Below are 22,196 nucleotides of genomic sequence, written 5' to 3'. Positions count from 1 at the left end.
CCTGAAAGACCAACACATGTAAACCCTTACTACTTTATTTTGTTTAAATTCGAGTTAGTTACAGTGTAGTGTTGGTTTCAGGAGTAGAATTTAGTGATTCATCACTTACATATAACACCCAATGCTCATCCCCAAAAGTACCCTATTTAATGCCCATTACCTATTTAGCTCATCTACCCACCCACCTCCCTTCCAGAAACCCTAACTTTGTTCTCTATAGTTAAGAGTTCTTATGGTTTGCCTCCCTCTCTGCTTTTATCTTATTTTATTCTTCCTTCCCTTCTCCTAATGTTCATATGCTTTGTTTCTTAAATTCCACAAGCTAAATCATACGGTATTTGTCTTTCTCAAACTTATCTCGCTGAGCATAATACACTCTAATTCCATCCACATTGTTGCAAATGACAAGATTTTGTTCTTTTTGATGGCTGAGTAATACTCTGTTGCATACCTCATCTTCTTTATCCATTCATCAGCCAATGGATATGTGGGCTCCTTCCATACTTTGGCTATTGTTGATAGCACTGCTATAAACATTGGGTGCATGTGCCCCTATGAATCAGCACTCCTGTATCCTTTGGATAAGTACCTAGTAGTGCAACTTCTGGGTCTTAGGGTAATTCTATTTTTAATTTTTTGAGGAGCCTCCATATTTTTTTCTAGAATGGCTGCACCAGTTTGCATTCCCACCAGCAGTGCAAAAGTGTTCTCCTTTCTCTGAATCCCTGCCAACATTTGTTGTTTCCTGAGCTGTTAATTTTCACCATTCTGACAGATGTGAGGTGGTATCTCATTATGGTTTTAATTTGTATTTCTCTGATGATGAGTGATGTGAAGCATCTTTTCATGTGTCAGTTGGCCATCTGGATGTCTTCTTTGGAAAAGTATCTATTCATGTCTTCTGCCCACTTCTTCACTGGATTATTTGTTTTTTGGCTGTTGAGTTTGATAAGTTCTTTATAGATTTTGCATACTAACCTTTTATCTGATGTCATTTGCAAATATCTTCTCCCATTCCATTGGTGCCTTTTAGTTTTGTTGACTGTTTTGTTCACCATGCAGCAGCTTTTTATCTTGATAAGGTCCCAGTAGTTCATTTTCGCTTTTGTTTCTCTTGCCTCTGGAGACATGCCCAGTAAAAATGTGCTGCGGCCAAAGTCAAAGAGGTTGCTGCCTGTTTTCTCCTCTAGGATTTTGATGGTTTCCTGTCTTAAATTTAGGACTTTCATCCATCTTGAATTTATTTTTGTGTATGGTGTTCTAGTTTTATTCCCAGCATCATTTGATGAAGAGACTGTCTTTTTTCCATCAGATATTCGTTCCTGTTTTGTCAAGGAGTAGTTAGCTATACATCCCCCACTGAAGATAATATTAGCAGTGGGTCTTAAATATAGGACCTTTATGATGCTGAAGTATGTTCTTTCTATCTCTACCTTCTTAAAGGTTTTTATCAAGAAAGGATGCGTTATATGGTCAAATATTTGTTCTGCTTCTATTGAGAGGATCATATAGTTCTTATCCTTTCTTTTATTAATGTGGTATATCATGTTGATTTATTTGTGGATATCAAACCACCCTTGCAGCCCAGGAATAAATCCCACTTGATCATGGTGAATATATCTTTTAAAGTACTGTTGGATTCAATTTGCTAGTATCTTGTTGAGAATTTTTGCATCCATGTTCATCAGGGAAAGTGATCTGTAACTCCTTTTTAGTGGGGGTCTTTGTCTGGTTTTGGAATCAAGGTAATGCTGGCTTCATAGAATGAATTTGAAAGTTTTCCTTTCATTTCTATTTTTTGGAAGAGTTTCAAAAGAACACCTTTAAACATTTGGTAGAATTCTCCTAGGAAGCAATCCGGCCCTAGACTCCTGTTTGTTGGAAGATGTTTGATTACAGACTCATTTTCTTTATTGGTTATGGGTCTGTTAAAATTTTCTATTTCTTCCTGTTTCAGTTTTGGTAGCTCATATGTTTCTAGGAATTTGTTAGTTTCTTCCAGATTGCCCAATTTGTTTGTATTTCTATGGTATTGGTTGTGATCTCTCCTCTTTCATTTATGATTTTATTTATTTGGGTCCTTTCCTTTTTCTTTTTGATAAGTCTGGCTGGGGGTTATCAATTTTATTAATTCTTTCAAAAAAAACCAGCTCCTAGTTTTGTTGATCTGTTCTATTTTTTTTGATTTTGATATCACTGATTTCTGCTCTAATCTTTATTATTTCCCCTCTTCTTCTGGTTTTGGGCTTTATTTTCTGTTCTTTTTCCAGCTCCTTTAGGTGTAAGGTTGGGTTATATATTTGAGGTATTTCTTCCTCCTTTAGGAAGGCCAGGATTGCTATATACTTTCCTTTTATGACTACTGTTGCTGTATCCAAAAGGTTTTGGACCATCGTGCTTTCATTTTCATTGGCTTTCACATACTTTTTAAAATTTTCACTTTAAATTATTTTTTTTAATGTTTATTTTTGAGAGAAAGCATGAGCAGGGGAAGGGCAGAGAGTGGCAGGGGTAGTGTTGAGACAGTAGAGAGCCCAATGTGGGGGTCGAACTCACAAACCACAAGATCATGACCTGAGCCGAAGTTGGATGCTTAACTTACTGAGTCACCCAGGCAACTTTCCTCTTTAATTTCTTGGTTAACCCATTCATTCTTTAGTAGAATGTTCTTTAACCTCCAAGTATTGGTGGTGTTTCCCAACTTTTTCCTGTGGTGACTTCAAATTTCATAGTGTTATGGTCTGAAAATATGCATAGTGTGATCTTAATCTTGTGTACTTGTTGAGGTCTGATTTGTGACCCTGTATGTGATCTATTCTGGAAAACATTCCATGTGCACTGGAGAAAAATGTATATTCTGCTGCTTTTGGATGAAATGTTCTGAATATATATGTTAAGTGTCCATCCAGTCCAGTGTGACATTCAAAGCCATTGTTTCCTTGTTGATTTTCTGCTTAGATGATCTGTCCATTGCTATAAGTGGGGTGTTAAAGTCCCCTACTATTTTTATCAATAAGTTTCTTTATGTTTGTTATTTTTAAATTTTTTTTTAACATTTATTTATTATTGAGAGACAGAGACAGAGCATGAGCAGGGGAGGGGCAGAGAGAGGGGAAGACACAGAATCAGAAGCAGGGTCCAGGCTCTGAGTTGTTAGCATAGAGCCCAACACAGGGCTCAAATCCACAAACTGCGAGATCATTACCTGAGCTGAAGTCAGATGCCCAACTGACTGAACCACCCAGGCGCCCCTCTTTATGTTTGTTATTAATTGATTTATAAATTTGGATGTTCACAAGTTGAGGGCACCACTACTACTTTAGATCAAATTTACACAAAACTGTTGAGCTTAAGTTCAAAAAGGTTTCCTGTGTTAGGAGAGAAAGCAAATTCAGCAAAAATAATCAACTGAACCCTTACTATTGAAACCTAGGGATTATTTATGGCCTCTCATCTAATCTCAAAAAATCAATTCTCTCAACCTAACCTTACGTTTCTACTCCAAGTTCAAACTCCAGAAAGAGGAGTCTTGAAAAGAGTAGCCAGGCTGTGTGGGCAAGAATCCTTTAAGATGAGGACTGAGGTATACTCCATTGTGGACATTTGAAGGTGCCCATGTCTGTTCTGTGTGTGTGTGTGTGTGTGTGTGTGTGTGTGTTGTGGGGGGTGTATATGTGAGAATGCACACGTGGACAAGAAGGTGTGTGTGGCAAGAAGGACATAATGGTGTATTCTTAAAAACTTCATCTACCCTATAAATTAGATCTAAATGCCCTGGGTTCTTTTCTGAGGGAACCAGAAGATAATCCGTTGAATATGAGAACAAATCATCATTAGTTAAAGCTATGAATATAGATTGCCAAACTCTTGGCAGGATGGGACATGCTTATAAAACTTTTTGTCCTACAACTAATTAGGTGAGTGACTTGTTAGCTACACCCTGGGATTTGAGGCATGCATCTAAGAAACAGGCATAATATTGGGTACCTTCCTCTTGAGAAGATCGAGATCACATAGGAGAACCCTCTTTGAATACCTGGATAACTATACAGCTGTAAGAAGTTTTAGACATGTTTAAAAGTGTGGTGGTGGAACATAAATGCACATAAAACCACCGTTTACTCTGTGAGCCAAGAATAGCAAAGGACTTCCTGTCATGAAAAACAACCAATGAAGTTTCTTTTAATATAAAAAACAAAAGCAAAAGCAAAGAACCCTCTTAGCTCCATTCACAGTCTTGTCAAACTGTCTAATATTGTTCCTGTCTTTCTCGTTCATACTTCTCAAAAGATGGGAACTCTACGGTCACGGCCTCCACTTCCTCAGCTCACCTCTGTCTGACCAACACACACCTGACTGTGCAAGACTAACAGGGACATCCCAAGTGCCATACCCACAGGTCACTGTTCAGTTCTTGTACCCCTGGACTTTCCTGGGTGCGTCTGACTGTGCTGACCTCATTCTCCTTTGATGTTCCTTCCTCCTGCACTGCCTCCCAATCACCTCTCCCGGTTCTGTAGGACTCTCTCCAGCAACTCCTTCCCGACCTCATCCCTCCTCAGTCACATCCAGTCAATCAAGTAAGATCCATAAACGTTCACTGAATAAATATTCATAAACACATCACAAGTAAATGTGTTTAGACATCATACAGCAATTCACTGGCAAAATAATGAAGTTTTTAGTTCAAACATGGAACCCCATTAACAGATTAGAAGCTTTTGGTTTTTATATGTAAGAAAACAAGGTAGATGATATCTTGTTGAACATATAGCTGGAAGTAGGTCCAAGACCTTACCAGTCCTCGTAAGCTAGTCTGCTAAATAGCTGTGTAGGAATTTAAATACTTCCCCGTCAAGTTCTGATGTCAAACCTCACTCCCGTTTCAGGTCCTGTGCACTTGCCTATCCCTCGACTTAGAACATTTCTCCGAATTCTCCTCTTGCTTCCATAACACACTTCACGCTTAGATACCACATCCTCAAGTGTCTCTGCTTCCTCACAACATCATATCTTGAGACTTTCTACCTATTCCAGCACCTTGGTCTTCTTGTCATTTAATAGCATTTATCCTTGCCCAACATTAAATGTTACGGTTTTCCCCACTCATTTTATTGTCTGCCTCCCACCCTAGAAGGTAAATTCCATGAGTAAGGGAATTTTCTTTTATTAACTAAGGAATCCCCAGTGCCTGGCCCAAAGTAGGTGCTCATTAAATCTTTGTTGAAAGGACGAATGAAAAGAATAAAAAACAGTAGGGAATGAATGAAGACAATGTAAGTGTGGGCTCCACCACTGTTCTCTAGCCATGTAATGACCATGGTGCCAGGTCACAGACATATCTGAGTGAATGGGCATGGAAATACATGACAAGTTTCTGAAGCAAGTCAAGCAGCAAGTACACTTGCTAGTCTTAAAGGAAGAAGCAGGCCGGAAGCCTATGTCCCAGGACTAATAAACTTGACTCATCAGGATACCACACCATCTCTAGGACAAGAGACTAAGGCTCAAAGGGAAGATGGCAGGCATCCCAGGAGATAAGGGATCCTATAGAGGTCACGGGTATTCTAGATGCTTTCTGGGGGAAAAGTGAAGACGACATGTCTGACTTAGCAAAACTGTCAATCTAGTGAATTTTTTTTTTTAATTTTCCTCTTGGCACTTTTTTATTCCTCTCTTCTACAGGGTAGGTGGACAGTGACTGGTGATGTTGCGCTAGCTCTCCATTTTCCCTGGCTATGATCCAGACTTTACATCATGACTGAAACCTGCGGTCATGCAAATCTTAACACTATTCCAATGTGATCACACTATGGGATTTTCCTCTTGAAAAGAGAGGTAGAGTCAGCCAACCTGGGAGTCCAAAATAGCCAATCTGTGTATAAGCACCAGTTATAGCCTCTTAAATGCCTCCATCTTCACTGCCTTGTCACCAGACAGCAGGGCTGCCTGTGTTTAGGGCAGCACCAGCTTTATACCTTTTCTAAGGCCAGAAGAAATGCAGACTCCCATGTTCACAATTTTTTTGTTCTGTTTTTTGTTTTTGTTTTTGTTTTGTCTCAGAGAGAGAGAGAAAGGAGAGGAGAAAAGAGAGGGGAGAGGGGGAGGAAAAGGGAGAAGGAGAATCTTAATCAGGCTCCACACAGTGCAGAGCTGATTCAGGGCTCTATTCCACGATCCTGGGATCATGACCTGAGTGGAAATCAAGAATCGGTCACTTAACCGACTGAACCACCCAGGCAGCTGACCATGATCGCATTTTAAAAAGAACTTTATGAACCAGTAATGTATGTTTGTTGTAAAATATATATATATATATGGTAAAAGAAATAAGCAAAAAGGTAGTCAAGTGGCTTACTCCCACTACCCAGAGATAACCCATAATTACCATCTTAGAGTACCTGTTTTGGACTCTTTACTACACATTCATAAACCTAAACACACACATATATCATGAATATTTTATTTTTACAAAAACACTGTATTATAGGTCCTGCTTTATCTTTTTTTTACTAAAACTATAGCAATTTCAGGTACAGACTATGTTAACATATTTGTAAATTTTATTATTTTTTGTTTCAAAGAAAATTTTTTCCATATTTTCATATTTTTTTGGCAAGTATATTTAAATAGGAAGCACAATTAATTTTTTTAAGTTCATTTATTTATTTTGGGGCACCTGAGTGGCTCAGTTGTTTAAGCCTCTGACTTGGCTCAGGCCATGATGTCACAGTTTGTGAGTTTGAGCCCCACGTCAGGTCCTCTGCTGTCAGCACAGAGCCTGCTTCAGATCCTCTGTACCCCGCCCTCTGCCTCTCCTCACTCATGTACTCTCTCACTTTTCCTAAAAAATAAAAACATATTAAAATAAAAAATAATAAAGCTTATTTAGAGAGAAAAAAACACATGGGTACATGAGTGTGGGAGGGGCATTGGGAGAGGCAGAAAGAGAATTCCAATCAGGCTCCTGCTGTCAGCATGGAGCCCGGTGTGGGGCTCAATCCCACAAATGGAGATTATGACTGGAGCCAAAAACCCAGGTGCCTCAGGAAGTACAACTAATTTTTTTTAAAGTAAGCTCCATGCTCAATGTGGGGCTTGAACTCAGGACCCTGAAATCAAGAGTCACACCTACCTACTGAGCCAGCCAGGTGCCCCAAAATACACCTATTTTTAACTGCTATGCTCACTCACAGAAAATCTCTCCTTTATTCTAGTTAATTCTTGCAAATATTTCTAATAAACAATTAAAATATCTTAATGACTGAAAATGTAACATGTTTGGTTGCCTGAGTGGTTCAGTTGGCTTAAGCATCTGACTCTTGATTTCAGCTCAGGTTATGATCTCACGGTTTGTAAGTTTGAGCCCTGCATTTGGCTCTGTGCTGACAGTGTGGGGTCTGGTTAGGATCCTCCTTCCCTCTCTGCCTTTTCCCTAATGGCAGGTGTGTGTTCATTCTCTCTCTCTCTCTCTCTCAAAATAAATTAAAAAAAATAAAAATGTAACATGTTTTCAAAAATTTAAAAATTATAGGGGCTTCTGGGTGGCTCAGTCAGTAAAGTGTCCAACCTCAGCTCAGGTCATGATCTCACAGTTCATGGATTCAAGCCCCACGTCGGGCTCTCTTATGACAGCTGGGAGCCTGGAGCCTCTTTGGATTCTGTGTCTCCCTCTCTCTCTGCCCCTCCCCCATTTAAACTCTGTCTCTCTTTCAAAAATAAACACAAAAATTTTTTTAATAAAAACTAAAAGTAAATTATAGAAATAGAGGCATGTAGATAGCTCAGTAGGCTGGACATCCAACTCTTGGTTTTGGCTCAAATAGTGATCTCGCGCTTAGTGGGATCAAGCCCTGTGTCAGGCTCTGCACTGATGGCTCAGAGCCTGCTTAGAATTCTCTCTCTCTTTCTCTCTCTTCCCCTCTCCCATTCATACTCTCTCTCAAAATAAACTTTTTTAAATAAACTTTTAAAAAAGTTTTAAAATGTTTAATAAAAAAATTACAGAAACAAAATTAAAATCACCTATAAAACGATAATGTAGATATAATCATGGTCAATGTTTTGATGCATTTCCTTTAAAACTTTTGCATAATATATCAGGATTGGGATTATTCTAAACATTGTGGTCTTTAAGTAATTTTATGAAATTGTGGCACCTAGGTGGCTCAGTCAGTTGAGCATCTGACTTTGGCTCAGGTCATGATCTTGAAGTTCGTGAGTTCAAGCTCCACATCAGGCTCGCTGCTGTCAGTGTAGGGCCTGCCTCAGATCCTCTGTCCCCTTCTCTCTACCCCTCCCCTGCTGTGCTCTCTTAAAAATAAGCATTTAAGAAACATAAATTTTATAAATTTATTTCTAAAGAAGAGTTCCCTTCAGTTTTTTCTCAATTATGTCAGGGTATATGGGATTTAAAAGACAATTTTGATATGTTATTAAGCTATTTAACATTTTATAGGGGTTGGTACTGCTCAGGGAATAATTTCTCTAACAGTCCAATAAATATGAACACAGGCATTTCAAGTTTCTTCACATAAACAAAACTTTCCACCCAAGAAGAGTTGGCACCTGATTCAAAGGAGACTTATTTTCAGCTGATGTACCATTTTCTTCTGCAGGTTGAGCTGATTTATTGTTCAGAATCACTATCTGACTTTCTATTAAGGTTGCTAATAGCCTCTTAAATGCTGTTCACTTTGGAGGCTTTTCAACTATTAGCTGAATAATGCCTCATGCTAGATGAAACTCATGAATTTTAAGTAGCAGTTGGGGGCTACAATTTGGTTCTTTCTTTAAAAATTGGCAACACGGTGTTCAACAGAACTGTAATGCCAGAAAACACACATTACCCTCGTACTATCCCCCCTCCCCTGCCCCCCCCCCCCAAATTGCCTTTGCTAAGAAGAGGATCAATGCCACTTTTGGTTTAACTCATATAAGACCACAGGATTTACAGTTTTAAAGTACCATGTCTGGGAACAACACAGCCCACACTTATGCCCTACATGATTTATATGTTCACCAAGGAAACCCTGAGGCCTTCCTAATCATATATAGTTTCACGAACACAAGAAATTTAGTAACTGTTTTCACTTCAGGAAGGTGTACACATTTTCTGAAATGAACTAGAAGATCAAAAATTCCCTACCAAAGAATAAAAAACTGTAAGGTTTCTCAAGAGAAGAAACTTCTCCACTTAGTACCATGTCATCCAATCAACTATATATAAGAAACATTTAGCAGGAATGTTATGTCACATGTAGATAATAAAAAGGGTTCGAGAGCTATTCCTTGTCCTCACAGACCTCACAGCCTAACATGCTGTGGTTAAATTGTAGTTCCCGGGCCAGCAACATCATGGTATTCTCTGTTAGAAAACTGTTAACTGTCAACTCAAGTTCTTCAGTGGACTGGAGGGCTATTCAAATTTCTGTTTCTTCACAGTTTACTCAGTCTTCCAAATATACTTTTCTATTTTATCTAAGTTGTTCATAATAACCACTTATTATCCTTTTAATGTCTATAAGAATCCTGATGTTGGAGTTGTCTCATTCTTTATTTTTTTATGTTTATTTATTTTTGAGAGAGAGAGTGCTAATGAAGGAGGGGCAGAGAAAGAGGGAGACACAGAATCTGAGGCAGACTCCAGGCTCTGAGCTGTCAGTACAGAGCCTGACATGGGGCTCAAACTCATGAACCACGAGATCATGATCTGAGCCAAAGTCAGACACTTAACTGACTGAGCCACCCAGGCACCCCTGGAGTTGTCTCATTCTTGATCAGTCTCAACAGGGACTTATCAATATTACTGTACTTCAGGGAAACATTTTATTTTCTCTATCGTCTGTTTTCTAGGGCATACTTTTCACTTCTATGTTTTTTATGTCTTTCCTTCTATTTACTTTTGGTTTAATTTCCTCATTTTCTAAATTCTTCAGGTAGGAGCTCAGCTCATTGATTCTAAAACTTCTTCTCTAATATAAGCATGTAAAGCTGCATATATTTTTCCAGTTTTATAGTTTTTTTATGGCAGAAGAGTATTCCATACCAATGATTCCATCATGGCCAAAACCAAAATTCTTTCATGGAAACCCTTCTTAGTGCTTACTTAAAAACCAAATTAAGAACCAATGTGGTGGGGGATGCGCTAAATCGGTGACGGACATTATGGAGGGCACTTGCTGGGATGAGCACAGGGCGTTATGAATAAATCACTGGGTTCTACTCCCAACACCAATACTACACTATATTTTAACTAACTTGAATTTAAATAAATAAATATTTTTAATGTTTTATTTATTTCTGAAAGTGGGGGGGGGAGAGAGAGAGAGAGAGAGAGAGACAGCGTGAGCAGGGGAGGGTCAGAGAGAGAGGGAGATAATCTGAAACAGGCTCCAGGCTCTGAACTGTCAGCACAGAGCCCGATGCGGGGCTCGAACCCACGAGCTGTGAGATCATGACCTGAGCCGAAGTCGGACGCTTAACCGACTGAGCCACCCAGGTGCCCCTAAATAAATTTTTTTTAAAAAGACCAACAAGGGGCGCCTGGGTGGCTTAGTCGGTTAAGCGTCCAACTTTCGCTTAGGTCATGATCTCGCGGTTCGTGGGTTCGAGCCCCGCATCGGGCTCTGTGCTGACTGCCAGCTCAGAGCCTGGAGCCTGTTTCAGTCTGTGGCTCCCTCTCTCTCTGACCCTCCCCTGCTCACGCTGTCTCTCTCTCTCTCTTAGAAATAAATAAAACATTAAAAAAAAAAAACAACAACAAAATAGGGGCACCTGGGTGACTCAGTCCGTTAAGCAACTGACTATTTTGGCTAAAGTCATTACCTCATGGTTGGTGGGACAGAACCCCGAGTTGGGCTGTGCACTGACAGAATGGAGACCGCTTAGGAATTCTCTCTCTCTGCCCTTTACCTGCTTGCTCATACACACACACTCTCTTGGTCTCTCTCAAAATAAATAAATAAGCTTAAAAAAAAAGAACTAATTAAATAAACCAAATGGGGGGGGAAGGTCCCCACTTTTATTGAGCATGTAAGTTTATTGAGCACATACAGAACTCATCAGGGAGTATAGCTAAAGAACTGTGTTTTCGGTGAATAATTCCTCTGATATGTGCTTTCAATCCAATGAGAAGAACTATTATCCAAACCTCCATAATTTTCAGTGTAAAGACATTTATGGGAAAAGTGCAGCTAGGAAGACTTTGTCTCAAAAACACACACACTACTGTACCCAGCAATGCAAAGGCCCTTCCTTTTTCTTCCCCTGCAGAGATGTATACCCCAACAGCTGCCATTCCATGACTGGAAAATTCTCTACTCTTTCCAACAGTGTGTACAGAGCACTACACTAGATGAGATGAGATTAAATAGAAAACATAATCCATGCTTGGACAATTTAAGGAAAGCAACAAAAAGAATTTTGGGTGGTTTGGATTCTGGAAATATCAAATGTCAGAATCTCAGTCAAAACATTACCACAAAATTGCCAGAGATACAGTGAGCCAAGGGCAGGTTTTTTAGTAAATGGTACTAAATCCACTTGATATCCACACGGCACAAAAAATAAATCTTGACCCCTACCACACATCTTTTACAAAAACCCTTTTCAGATCATTCATAGACCTAAATGTCAAAGTGAAACAACTATAAATAAATAAACAATAAGCTTCTATAAATACTATAGGAAATCATCTTTACTACCTTCAGACAGGTAAAGGCTTTTAAAAGAACACAGAAACCTAACTTTAAAGGACAGAACTGAAATTGGACAACATTGCTCATCAAAGGACACCACTAAGTATAAAAAAGAAAGCATTACAGGAAAAACAAGTATTTCTAACTCATTGCTCGGACAAAGAACTAGTAACCAGAATACATAAAGAACTCAGACCAAAAAAGACAATCCATTTTTTTTTTAATGGGCAATAGTCTCGATTGGGAATTTGATTGGGATCAAGGCAGGTTTCCAATAAGCATAGAAAAATCATTAACCATGAGAGATATATGAATTGAAATCACAAAATGATACCACTAGACACCTCCCACATTTAGCCACATGGCTAAAAATTTTTTAAACCAGCAGAAAGTATTGGCAAAGAAGTGGAATTACCAGAATATTCACACACTACCCCACTATGGGAAACATCTCCTAAAGCTAAACAGATGCTTACTTCATGACCCAATAATTCCACCAAAAGACATGTACAAAATGTTCATGGCACCATTCATCATAATAGTCAATGCCCATCAACAGCAAAATGGAAATAAACTACTAATCACAATGAACAAAAATACTGTTACGGTGTGTAATGGATTGGCCACAAGCTTTGGGAACAAATTATCTTGGACATGAACTTCAGTTTGCCATGGAAGACTAAATATGTAGATATGTAGATATTTCTCATCTTGGACATGAATTTCAGTTTGCCATGTAAGACTAAATACGTAGATATGTAGATGTGCAGATAATAGGGTCATATTAACCATCTTACAAGATTATTCTGAGGATTAGAAATAATGTGCATTAACACAAAGCACTATGTCTAATGGGTGTTCAGTAAACAGACTGGGACTTAGGAAATAGATCAATACCAGTCTTTTTTATACATAAACTCTTTTCCTGTAAAGATAATATTCCACCTGACATGAGAAACCAATCTGTAGTGTTTCTGAGTTGCCAACTCAGTCATCAGTGAAACTATACAAGAACCAGGTCATGGCATTTTACTATTCAGCTACTTTATAAACCCACATGCAATTGCAGCTGTTAGTTCTGATGCCAGAGTATCAAATGAATTGGAAAGATTAAACAAATGGGCAGGAGAAATGCCAACAAGTGTATAAATGGGACAGAAGTCCAACTGGTCCAGTTACAAAGTTGATCCTTAGAACACTATGTGCACTGTATGCACTCTGAAGAGAAGCACATGCAGGTTACGATGCCCGAAAAACAAAAGAATCAAAATGGGGACAAAAAGTCCCATATTACTACTATGGTTGTCAGCCTAATTCTGAGTCTTTTTTAGTCTTAAAACTAAGTCTATTCATACTTGTCATTAGAGAATAAAACATATAGGTCCTATAATAAATCTTACTTTGACTTCTTTGTAATATAAAGTGTGTGTGTGTGTGTGTGTCTGTGTGTCTGCGTGTGTAAGATCTGGCATTTCATATTAACCAGTTCCTAAATTTTAAAGTTATAATAAATATTAGGAGAAATGGCTATTTCTAAGTATAGCACATATTAAGTAAACTTTTACTCAATTATAAAGAAAAGTCAGGATATTAACTCCTTTTGCCATCTAAACTAGTAAGGGGAAGGCAGAGGCAGGGCAAAGAAAAAATAAATCTTTTGAAATCTTGCAATCAACTTTAAAATGTTTTCTCATTTTATGTACTTTCAGGGAGAGAGAGCACAAGTGAAAGAGAGAGGCAGAGGGAGGGAGGAATGGAGGAAGGAAGGGGGGGCAGGGAGGGAGAGAAACTCAGGCAGACTCCATGCTCAGCACAGAGCCTGACATGAGGCTCAATCCCATGACACTGTGATCATAAGCTGGGCCGAAATCAAGGGTTGGATGCTTAACTTACTGAGCCACCCAGATGCCCCTTGAAATCAAATTTTCTGATCCAAAATAATTCCTTGAAGAGTAAGGCTCCAAAATTTCATATTTTGACTTTATATTCATATTACTTCAGGTAGTTCTATTCTATTAAAATTAATTATTATGCCTGTCAAGTTTTAAAAGTAAGATACAGTTAAGAAATTATGATTATTTCAAAGTACTCTAAACTCTATTCATTCCACAAGAAAGGTCAGTACTCCATCTTGGTGCAAGTCAGTAACATAGGGGCTCTATACAAGGGAATGAAGAACAAGAAGCTTTTTCTTTCTTCTGTGGCTGAATCCCAGGGAGAATCCCATGCATTTCTAATCTACTGAAACAAAGAAAAACTTTGGCATCTGGAATCTGTGTTTTTCCAGGCATCATATTTTCATAGCCCATGCTGGACTTATTTTGTTGCATGGATCTAGTTTCCATTTACGTGAGGTACATAGAAGGACCAACCTTAGTTAGGGAAGTCCTCTTTCAGTTTTCTTCAGTGAGCCATTTATTTGGAAAGTTCTACAAATTCCACCCCAGTTTATTTCTCCAAATAAAGCAATGTCCCCTACTTTTACATACAGCAAGCACATAGGCTGTCTGACACACAGAGGTAAAAGTTTTAAAAAATGTTGAGATCCATAAGTTTAAACCAGCATTGCACCCTACATGTTTGTTTAAAATCCTAATTCAGTGTTTGTCCTTAAAATTCCAAGGTCAGGTTACATAACAAATCAAGAATATAAGTACAGTGAGATTTTCCCCCTCCCCAGGCACTTTACAAGATAGTCGTTAATTAATATGATGGTGTCCTCACTTATTTATAATCCAAAATCTTGAAAAACTTTAAATATCTAACAATAGAGGACACGTTAACTAAAGCAATACTTTTTAACAGACTCATACAGCTATTGAATTTTTACTAAGAATTTGTAATAACATGAAATAATTTCATGTTACATGGGAGGGGATCAATATAGAATAGGACCCCAACTGGGACACCTGGGTGGCTCAGTCTGTTACATGTCCGACTTCAGCTCAGGTCATAATCTCACAGTTTGTGTGTTCGAGCCCCATGTTAGGCTCTGTGCTGATGGTTCAGAGCCTGGAGTCTGCTTCAGATTTTGTGTCTCCCTCTCTGTTCCTCCCCTGCTCGTGCTCATGCTCTCTCTCTCTCTCTCAAAAATAAAGATTAAAAAAAATTAAAAAATAAAAATGGGACCCCAACTTTGTAAAACAGATACAAAGAAACATACATCAAAATGTTGGCAGTAGTTACACCTAGATGTTTATTTTCTTTCTTATCAAGAAAACTCTGTTTAAAATTGTTTTTGAACAAACACATTCACCTAAGGTGGCTTTTCAATTAATACAAAAGACCAGGAGAACATTACAGCCCCAAAGACAGAAGTATCTAGTCAATTGGACTTCAGATTCTAGTATGTAAATTCAAGAAATCCTTAAACTTGCCCACTGCCAATGTACCTTGCTGATGTTCTAGTAATAGAGTTTTATTCCCAAATAACTGATGGCTAAGTGAATATGAAGTACACAAGTGAGTTCTAAGAAATTGACTAATGTATAGCTTTTAAGTATTAGAAACAGAAGAAGGGAAGAAATAGAAATTAGAAATACAAGGAAAGAGCTTATAATAAAAACTCTCAGATCAGAAAGGTGAATAGTTTCACTCAAAGCACAGCTCACATTCACCACTCTCAGGGAGCACTGCTATGCTTTGAATCCTACAGAAAGGTCATTACCTTCAGAAATCACACATGGGCCATAACGTACATCTACGTGCTAAAACCACACCACGACACCATTCTAAACAAGAGCAGTGATAATTTCAGTAGTGATAGAAATGACTTATCATTTAATAGTAATCAAAAAGACTAACACCAGTTACTTCATCCACTCACATACTTTGTGTATTCAAAACTTCAAATGTTTTGAACCTGAGATACCTCGGAAATAGAAATTGCAAAAATAAAATACTCACAGCCCCCCATAAAGGACTTCTTTCCAACAACATCCAGCAGTGCCTTTTATTCTTCTGATTAATCATACTTATGTCCTGTTTGTGGAGGAATTATTTGGATCTATGATTATGGGTAAAGCCTCCACAGGTCTCTATTTAGACACCAGACACGCACACATCCTCCATTTGACATGAAGAACTAACTAATGGGAAGTGCAAAACTAGGTTTCATAACTCTTCTAGCACTGATGCAGCTTTGAAGACCTACGCAAGTATGACATTTCAAAATTCCATGAAGGTATTTCAAAATGTAGTGGGAGAGCTCTTCAATTCTGTGGTGGAATGGGAAGGATGGGCCCAAGGACATGTGATTTTATTGTAGTTACAACCTTTAGATTTACAACAGACTATCCTTCAAAAATAGGTTTTAAAGGGTCTTAAGAATTTTTTTCACATTTATTAGAAGTCATAAAAAACGTCGAATAGCAAAACACAGTGAAATAGTGTTTAAGGTCTCTGTGTCTCCAAAGCAAAAGAGCCTTCTATTTCCTTCCCATGTCACCAAACAACCACAAGTAACTTCATAAAAACATCAGGATTTTAAAGGAGATAAGGGGGGCACCTTGGTGGCTCAGCTGGTTGAACCATTCAGCTTTTCATTTCTGCTCAGGTCATGATCTCACAGTTCGTGGGTTCGAGCCCCACATTGGGCTCTGTGCTGACAGCATGGAGCCTGCTTGGAATTCTCTCTCTCCCTCTCTCTCTCTGCCCCTCCCCCTACTCACTGGTGTATACTGTCTCTCTCTCAAAATAAACTGTAACAAAAAAAAAAATAAAGGAGGAAAGTCACCAACGAGCAAATTTCTCATCCTTGCCATGTTTACAAGGGAAAATTACTGATTGAAGTCCATGCTTTAGTTCATAATTCACACAGACAGCTCAAAACACCTAATGGTTTATTAAACATGGATTAAGCATTTACATAATAATCTCAGTGTTAATTTCTGTTTCATTTAGGTGTTGTTGTCAGCATCAAAGTCTAACACCAAGACTATTCCACTAAGTTCACTTTTGCAATATCACTCTTTCAAACTACAAGGTCTCAGAAAGAATGACAAATTGAAAGTAGTATTAACCTTAAAGAACTTGATAAGACTTGAGGAAATTTTGATGCATAGAAAAAGCATTTAATATAGCTTATGAATCAACAAGGGCAAGTATAGAGGAAACTACTTGGAGAAATACATTAAAATCACAAAGTCTTAGAAATTTAGAAATCTTCTCATCACATAGATGAGAAAACTGAGGCCAAGGCTGCCAAAGTAGATGCAGCCATACTGACATTAGGGAGACAAGCTATGCACATCCCAGATCTTCTGACAAACTTTTTTCAGTATATTTCTAAATTAGTTCTTTCTCAAACATGCTGTTTTCCAGTACCATACTTGCAAGGAGTGGTGATTTTCAGGGCAAATAACCTACCTACAACAATCTCTTGTGGTCAGTGAATGTCATGATCAGCTTGGAAAGCTGATCTCTATGAAGTGAGAGATATAGTGAAGAGACATGGCATGTTCCAATAATAGTGGTGGTATCCAACCGAGGACTAAAGCTTTGCAAATGTCATCAATCCAAGCCACCATCCCCACCCAGATTGGTCAAGGGTTGGGGTGTCCTCTGCAGAGTCCGGGTAGGTTTGTACAGGAAGTGTTGGTGTATGTACTCAGTCCTGGGTGATGAAGTCAAATGAGGATGTCAGCATTTTTGGTTCCCTTCAAACTGACCACATGCCAGTGAGCTATTGCCTAAAATTGCAACTGTCCTCCTCCACTACAGTACCAGGGCCGGAAGGGCCCTAACGAGTATGGTGGCTCTGGTTCTTAACCTTGTTTTCAACATTCTTAGCAGAGTAGTAAGCAAGGAAAAAGAAAATTCATACAAAATATTTTCTGATAATTTGACCTTGTACATTGCAGATTTTTTTGTGTCTTTATAATTAAGCCTTTTCATTACTGTTCATTTCAGATATTAAGTGGCTATAGTCGTAGAAATGAGTTGCCAAAAATTGCACTGAAATAACATTTCTCTAATAAATGTGTGGCTCCCCCCCCCCCCAGTTTGGCTGCTTGTATTTTATAAAAACAGACTTATCTGATTTGGCTTTAAATCAAATGATTTTGATCAATTTAGTCATACTCTAGGTATTAATTAAATTTGAAAGTCGCTTTAGAAACCATGATATCAACCAACTTGTTATAAAGCTAAAATTAGTACCCTAACCCCCAAAAAACATTATGGGGCTAAAAATACATCTTTAGAGAAGCAAACAAAGCTATTTATCTGCTCCTAACATCATCATTCTAGTCCATGTCTCGATATAATTAAAATTATCATCAGTAACTAAAGTTGTACACTTACGTGTCCTCATGATGACCCTAACAAAGGTGCCAGTAGCCCCATTTCACAGACCACGGAAGTGAAAAATAACAGTAAGCAGCTCTCTCAGAGACTAAGCAGCAGAGCTGTGATTCAGACCCTGCACTATTTAACTTCAAAACCTGGTCTCTAAAATCCAAAGTATCTGCTTAGTCTCACTGAGCTTTCTTGAAATTATTAAGCTGGGACGAATTAAGAAAACTTTTTACCCTGAGTTTTCTTGTATTTAACCCCAAACTCAAAAACTAAAACTGTTCATACCTGGTAAGCTTCTACTTCCTACTTCATGTGACCTTTTCATAACCAAATTCCTCAAAACTGTGTATTTAATCTACTTAGAAGCCATTATTTGACCAATGATCCTACAAAAGTAAGATCATTTTGAATAATTCACCCCGTAGTCCACCCAAGCAATAGTCAGTTTTATCTAAGTTTGATTATTAGGAAAATAGGAAGAGCACATTTGTCATTTTCTCAAGGTCACTTTGAGCCAGAAATATAATTCTGGTATAAGGTCTGGTTGCTAAACCACACTTCCTCTGCAATAATAAGCTACCATTGGTAGGCTGGTCACTAAGAAACAAAAAGAAGTATGAGATATTTCAAATACTTTTTTTTTTTTTTTTGCTCATCTCTTACTTCTACTTGTCCCTCCCCTGTATTTTGCCCATTTCATATATATTCTATTTTGTGATTAAAGGAAGAAACTCCAACTGCTTTGGCAAATAAGGAAAAACCTTACTCTACTTCAAACATGAAGCAAAGTTTCATTTCCTTTTCTTATTAAAATATGGGATATAGTCTCAAAAAGTATGATATTTTCAAAAAGCATCATGTTAAATCCATTTCTTCTGTTTAAATTTCATTGGTACAGACTATTATCTTTTGATTTATAACTTTAAGACAATTCACTAAGAAACGTGTAGCTACTGATACGTACAGGAATCGGCACCACCGAGGAGTTGGTCTACACTCACACCGCCAACCGCATTCCTATGGTGATGCTAATGTTCTGTATTTGTGCTACACAATAAGGTAGCCACATGTACACTTGAAACAAGGCTTGTGTGACCAGGGAATTAAGGTTAATTTTATTTGAGTGCATTTAAATTTTAATCTTTTTTTTTTTTTAATTTTTTTAATGTTTTATTTATTTGAGAGAGAGAGACAGCGTGAGCAGGGGAGGGTCAGAGAGAGAGGGAGTCACAGACTGAAACAGGCTCCAGGCTCTGAGCTGGCAGTCAGCACAGAGCCTGACGCGGGGCCCGAACCCACGAACCGCGAGATCATGACCTAAGCGAAAGTCGGACGCTTAACCGACTAAGCCACCCAGGCGCCCCTTAAATTTTAATCTTAAAAGCAACTAGTGGCTGATGGATAGGACAGGCCTTTGGTCTGGGTGTCTTTTTTTTTTTTTTTTAACTTTTTATTATGAATTAATTACAGACTCAAGAGAAATTGCAAAAATAGTACAGAGAGGTCCAGTTTCTCCTAATGATTACATCATGTCATATAACTATAATACAATATAAAACCCAGGAAACTAACATTGGCACAATGCATGTGTTTAGTTCTATGCCACGTTATCGCTGGTGTAGATCTGCATCGGCACAACCACAATCACAACACTGAAGGATACCACCAGCACTAGGAGTTCCTTCATGTTACCCATTTCTAGTCGTCACCCACATCTTGCTCTTCACTGTCCCTAACCCCTGGCAGCCACTATTTTTGTTTCCTATTCCTATCATGTTGTTATCTACACAACACTACATAGTAGAATCACACTGTATGTGACTGAGATTGGCTTCTTTTCACTCAGCATGGGACCCTTGCATGTTTTTGCATGTACCAGTAGTCTGTTCCTTTGTACTGCTGTGTAGAATTCCATAGTGCAGTTGTACTAAAGTCAGTTCAGCCATTCACATGTTACTGACCATTAAATTGCTTACAGTTTTTAGCAACTGCAAATAAAACTGCTATGGACATTCTTGTACAGGTCTTAGCATGGATCTAAGTTTTCATTTCTCTGGGATAAATGCTCAGAAGTACGACTGCTAGATCTTATGATGAGTGTTGACATGTGTCATTTGTCATCTGGATATCTTCATGTAATTTGCCCATTTTCTAATAAGATTGTTAGATTGTTTTTGTTTTACTGTTCAGTTTTGACAGTTCTTTAAATATTCTAGTTGAGGTCTTAGTGAAACATAGGGTTCTCAAATATTTTAGCTTAGCTTTTTGACATTTTAACAGTCACATAGCTTACTTTGATGAAATCCTGTTTATCCATTTTTTTCTTTTATGATCTATGCATTTGGTGTCATGGCTAAGACCTTTTTGGTAAGTCCTAGGTCTAGAAGATTTTCTCCTAGATTTTCTTTAAAAAGTTTTTACAGTTACGGGGCCCCTCGGTAGCTCTGTCAGTTGAGCATCCGACTTTGGATCAGGCCATAATCTCATGGTTCATGGATTCGAGCTCCACATTGGGCTCTGTGCTGACAGCTCAGCATCTGGAGCCTGCTTTGGATTCTGTGTCTCCCTCTCTTTCTGCCCTTCCCCCACTCTCTCTCTCTCTCTCAAAAATAAACATTTTAAAAAGTTTTTAAAAAGTGTTAGTTTTATATTTCACATTTAAATTAATGGCCCATTTTGAGTTAATTTGTGTATATAGTCTAAAGTTTAGGTTGAAGTTAATTTTTTTTTGTCCATAGATATCTAATTGCTCTAATACCATTTGTTTAAAAGACACACTGTATTACTTTTGCACCTTTGGCAAAAGCCAGTTGGCAAAAGGCCCTACTTGTATGGGGCTAATTCTGGGTTTTCAATTCTGACAATTAGTTTCTCCTTCTGACAACAATGGTCTTGATTACTGTAGCAACATAATGCCTCAAAATTAGAGTGATTCTCTCCAAATATGCTTCCTTTTCAAAACTGATTTTTAAGCTGTTTTGGTTACTTTGTCTTTTCATGTAAATTTTTAGAATAATCTTATCTATACCTATAAAATATCTTGCTACAATTCTAACAGGAACTGTGTTAAACCTACATACATCAATTTGGGAGAACTGTCATCTTTATTAAGAGTCTTCCAATCCATGAACACAATATGTCTCTCCATTTATTCAGATTTTTATTTCTTTCATCAGCACTTTGTAGTTTCCATGGGTATTATCTTTTAAAAGCAACCCAAACAATGACCCAGAAATAGCTTATAAATGCTACCAAAATAAAAAGTGATAGTCCAGGTTTTGAAAGTCAAAGAGATCTGGACTGACTAAATTAAAAATCAGGAATCGCACAAACACAAATATATTCATTTGGGGCAAATAAGTGGATTTTGCTGAAAGGCTGGCTTCACATAATTTACAAAGAATAAATAAAAAGGCACCACAGGGAATTTTGCAAGTAAAACCGTGAGCAGGACAGATTGGAAGTTTAAAGGTTAGTGTACATACCCTCTAGTTACATGTAGCACTTCTTCTCTTTTGTTGATTATTTTTCTTCTGTGTGTCAAACCTGTGCATTACACATGCATCTTCTCAACTGCTGGTCATGAGTGTTGTGCCAGGGAAGGTTGACACTGTCAGCCAGAAGGGTTCTGCTAAACACATGCATCGTGTCGTCTTACCCACACTACCTACAATCTCCCTCCTGAACAGGTCACTCCACCATACTTGGTAGGGTGTGAGGAGAGTAAGGAAGAAAAATATAAAGAGAAGAACCAAGGAGAGAACAAAAAAGTATGAAGTACATTATAGTCAACTTGACAACTACTTACATGTAGGACAGTGAAACACTAAAAGTAAGTAAGGGAACCTAGTACTGCTCATTGTTACAAATGATCAAATTAAAGAAAAAAATACTCAAGTTATTTTATGCTTAACAATATCTTATCAGTATTATCAAGATAATGTATAACCAAAACCAGAGGTGCCTGGGTGGCTCAGTGGGTTAAGCATCCAACTCTTGATTTCAGCTCAGGTCATGATCTCACAGTTGTGAGATCTAGCCTGGTGTTGGGTTCGATGCTGAGCATGTAGCCTGCTTGGGATTCTCTCTCTCCCTCTCTCCCTGCCCCTACCTGATCACTCATTCATTTTCTCTCTCTCAAAATAAATAAATAAACATTAAAAAAAAAAGATTATAACCCAAACCAAAGTATTCAAATGT

The 22,196-nt window shown here is 38.1% G+C and overlaps 1 protein-coding gene across 2 annotated transcripts in view; it reads right to left on the bottom strand.

The window, feature by feature from the left end:
• FGD4 (FYVE, RhoGEF and PH domain containing 4) overlaps positions 1 to 22,196 on the bottom strand; it is a 217,208-nt gene that overhangs the window by 129,118 nt on the left and 65,894 nt on the right. The window contains exon 1 of one of the 2 annotated variants that reach the window (XM_039247669.1): positions 15,606 to 15,769. The exons of the other annotated variant lie outside the window; for it this stretch is intronic. Within the exon in view, the coding sequence (XP_039103600.1) occupies positions 15,606 to 15,615 (10 nt within the window). The 5' untranslated portion in view covers positions 15,616 to 15,769. Of the gene's footprint in view, positions 1 to 15,605; positions 15,770 to 22,196 lie in introns of those variants that run through there. 2 annotated transcript variants of the gene reach the window in all.

The sequence above is a fragment of the Hyaena hyaena genome, unplaced genomic scaffold (genome assembly GCF_003009895.1).
Source record: "Hyaena hyaena isolate Hyena2069 unplaced genomic scaffold, ASM300989v1 scaffold_303, whole genome shotgun sequence".
In the NCBI taxonomy this organism is placed as follows: domain Eukaryota; kingdom Metazoa; phylum Chordata; class Mammalia; order Carnivora; family Hyaenidae; genus Hyaena; species Hyaena hyaena.
Note: the sequence above shows the minus strand (reverse complement) of the source record. Positions and strands in the feature narration are given on the sequence as shown.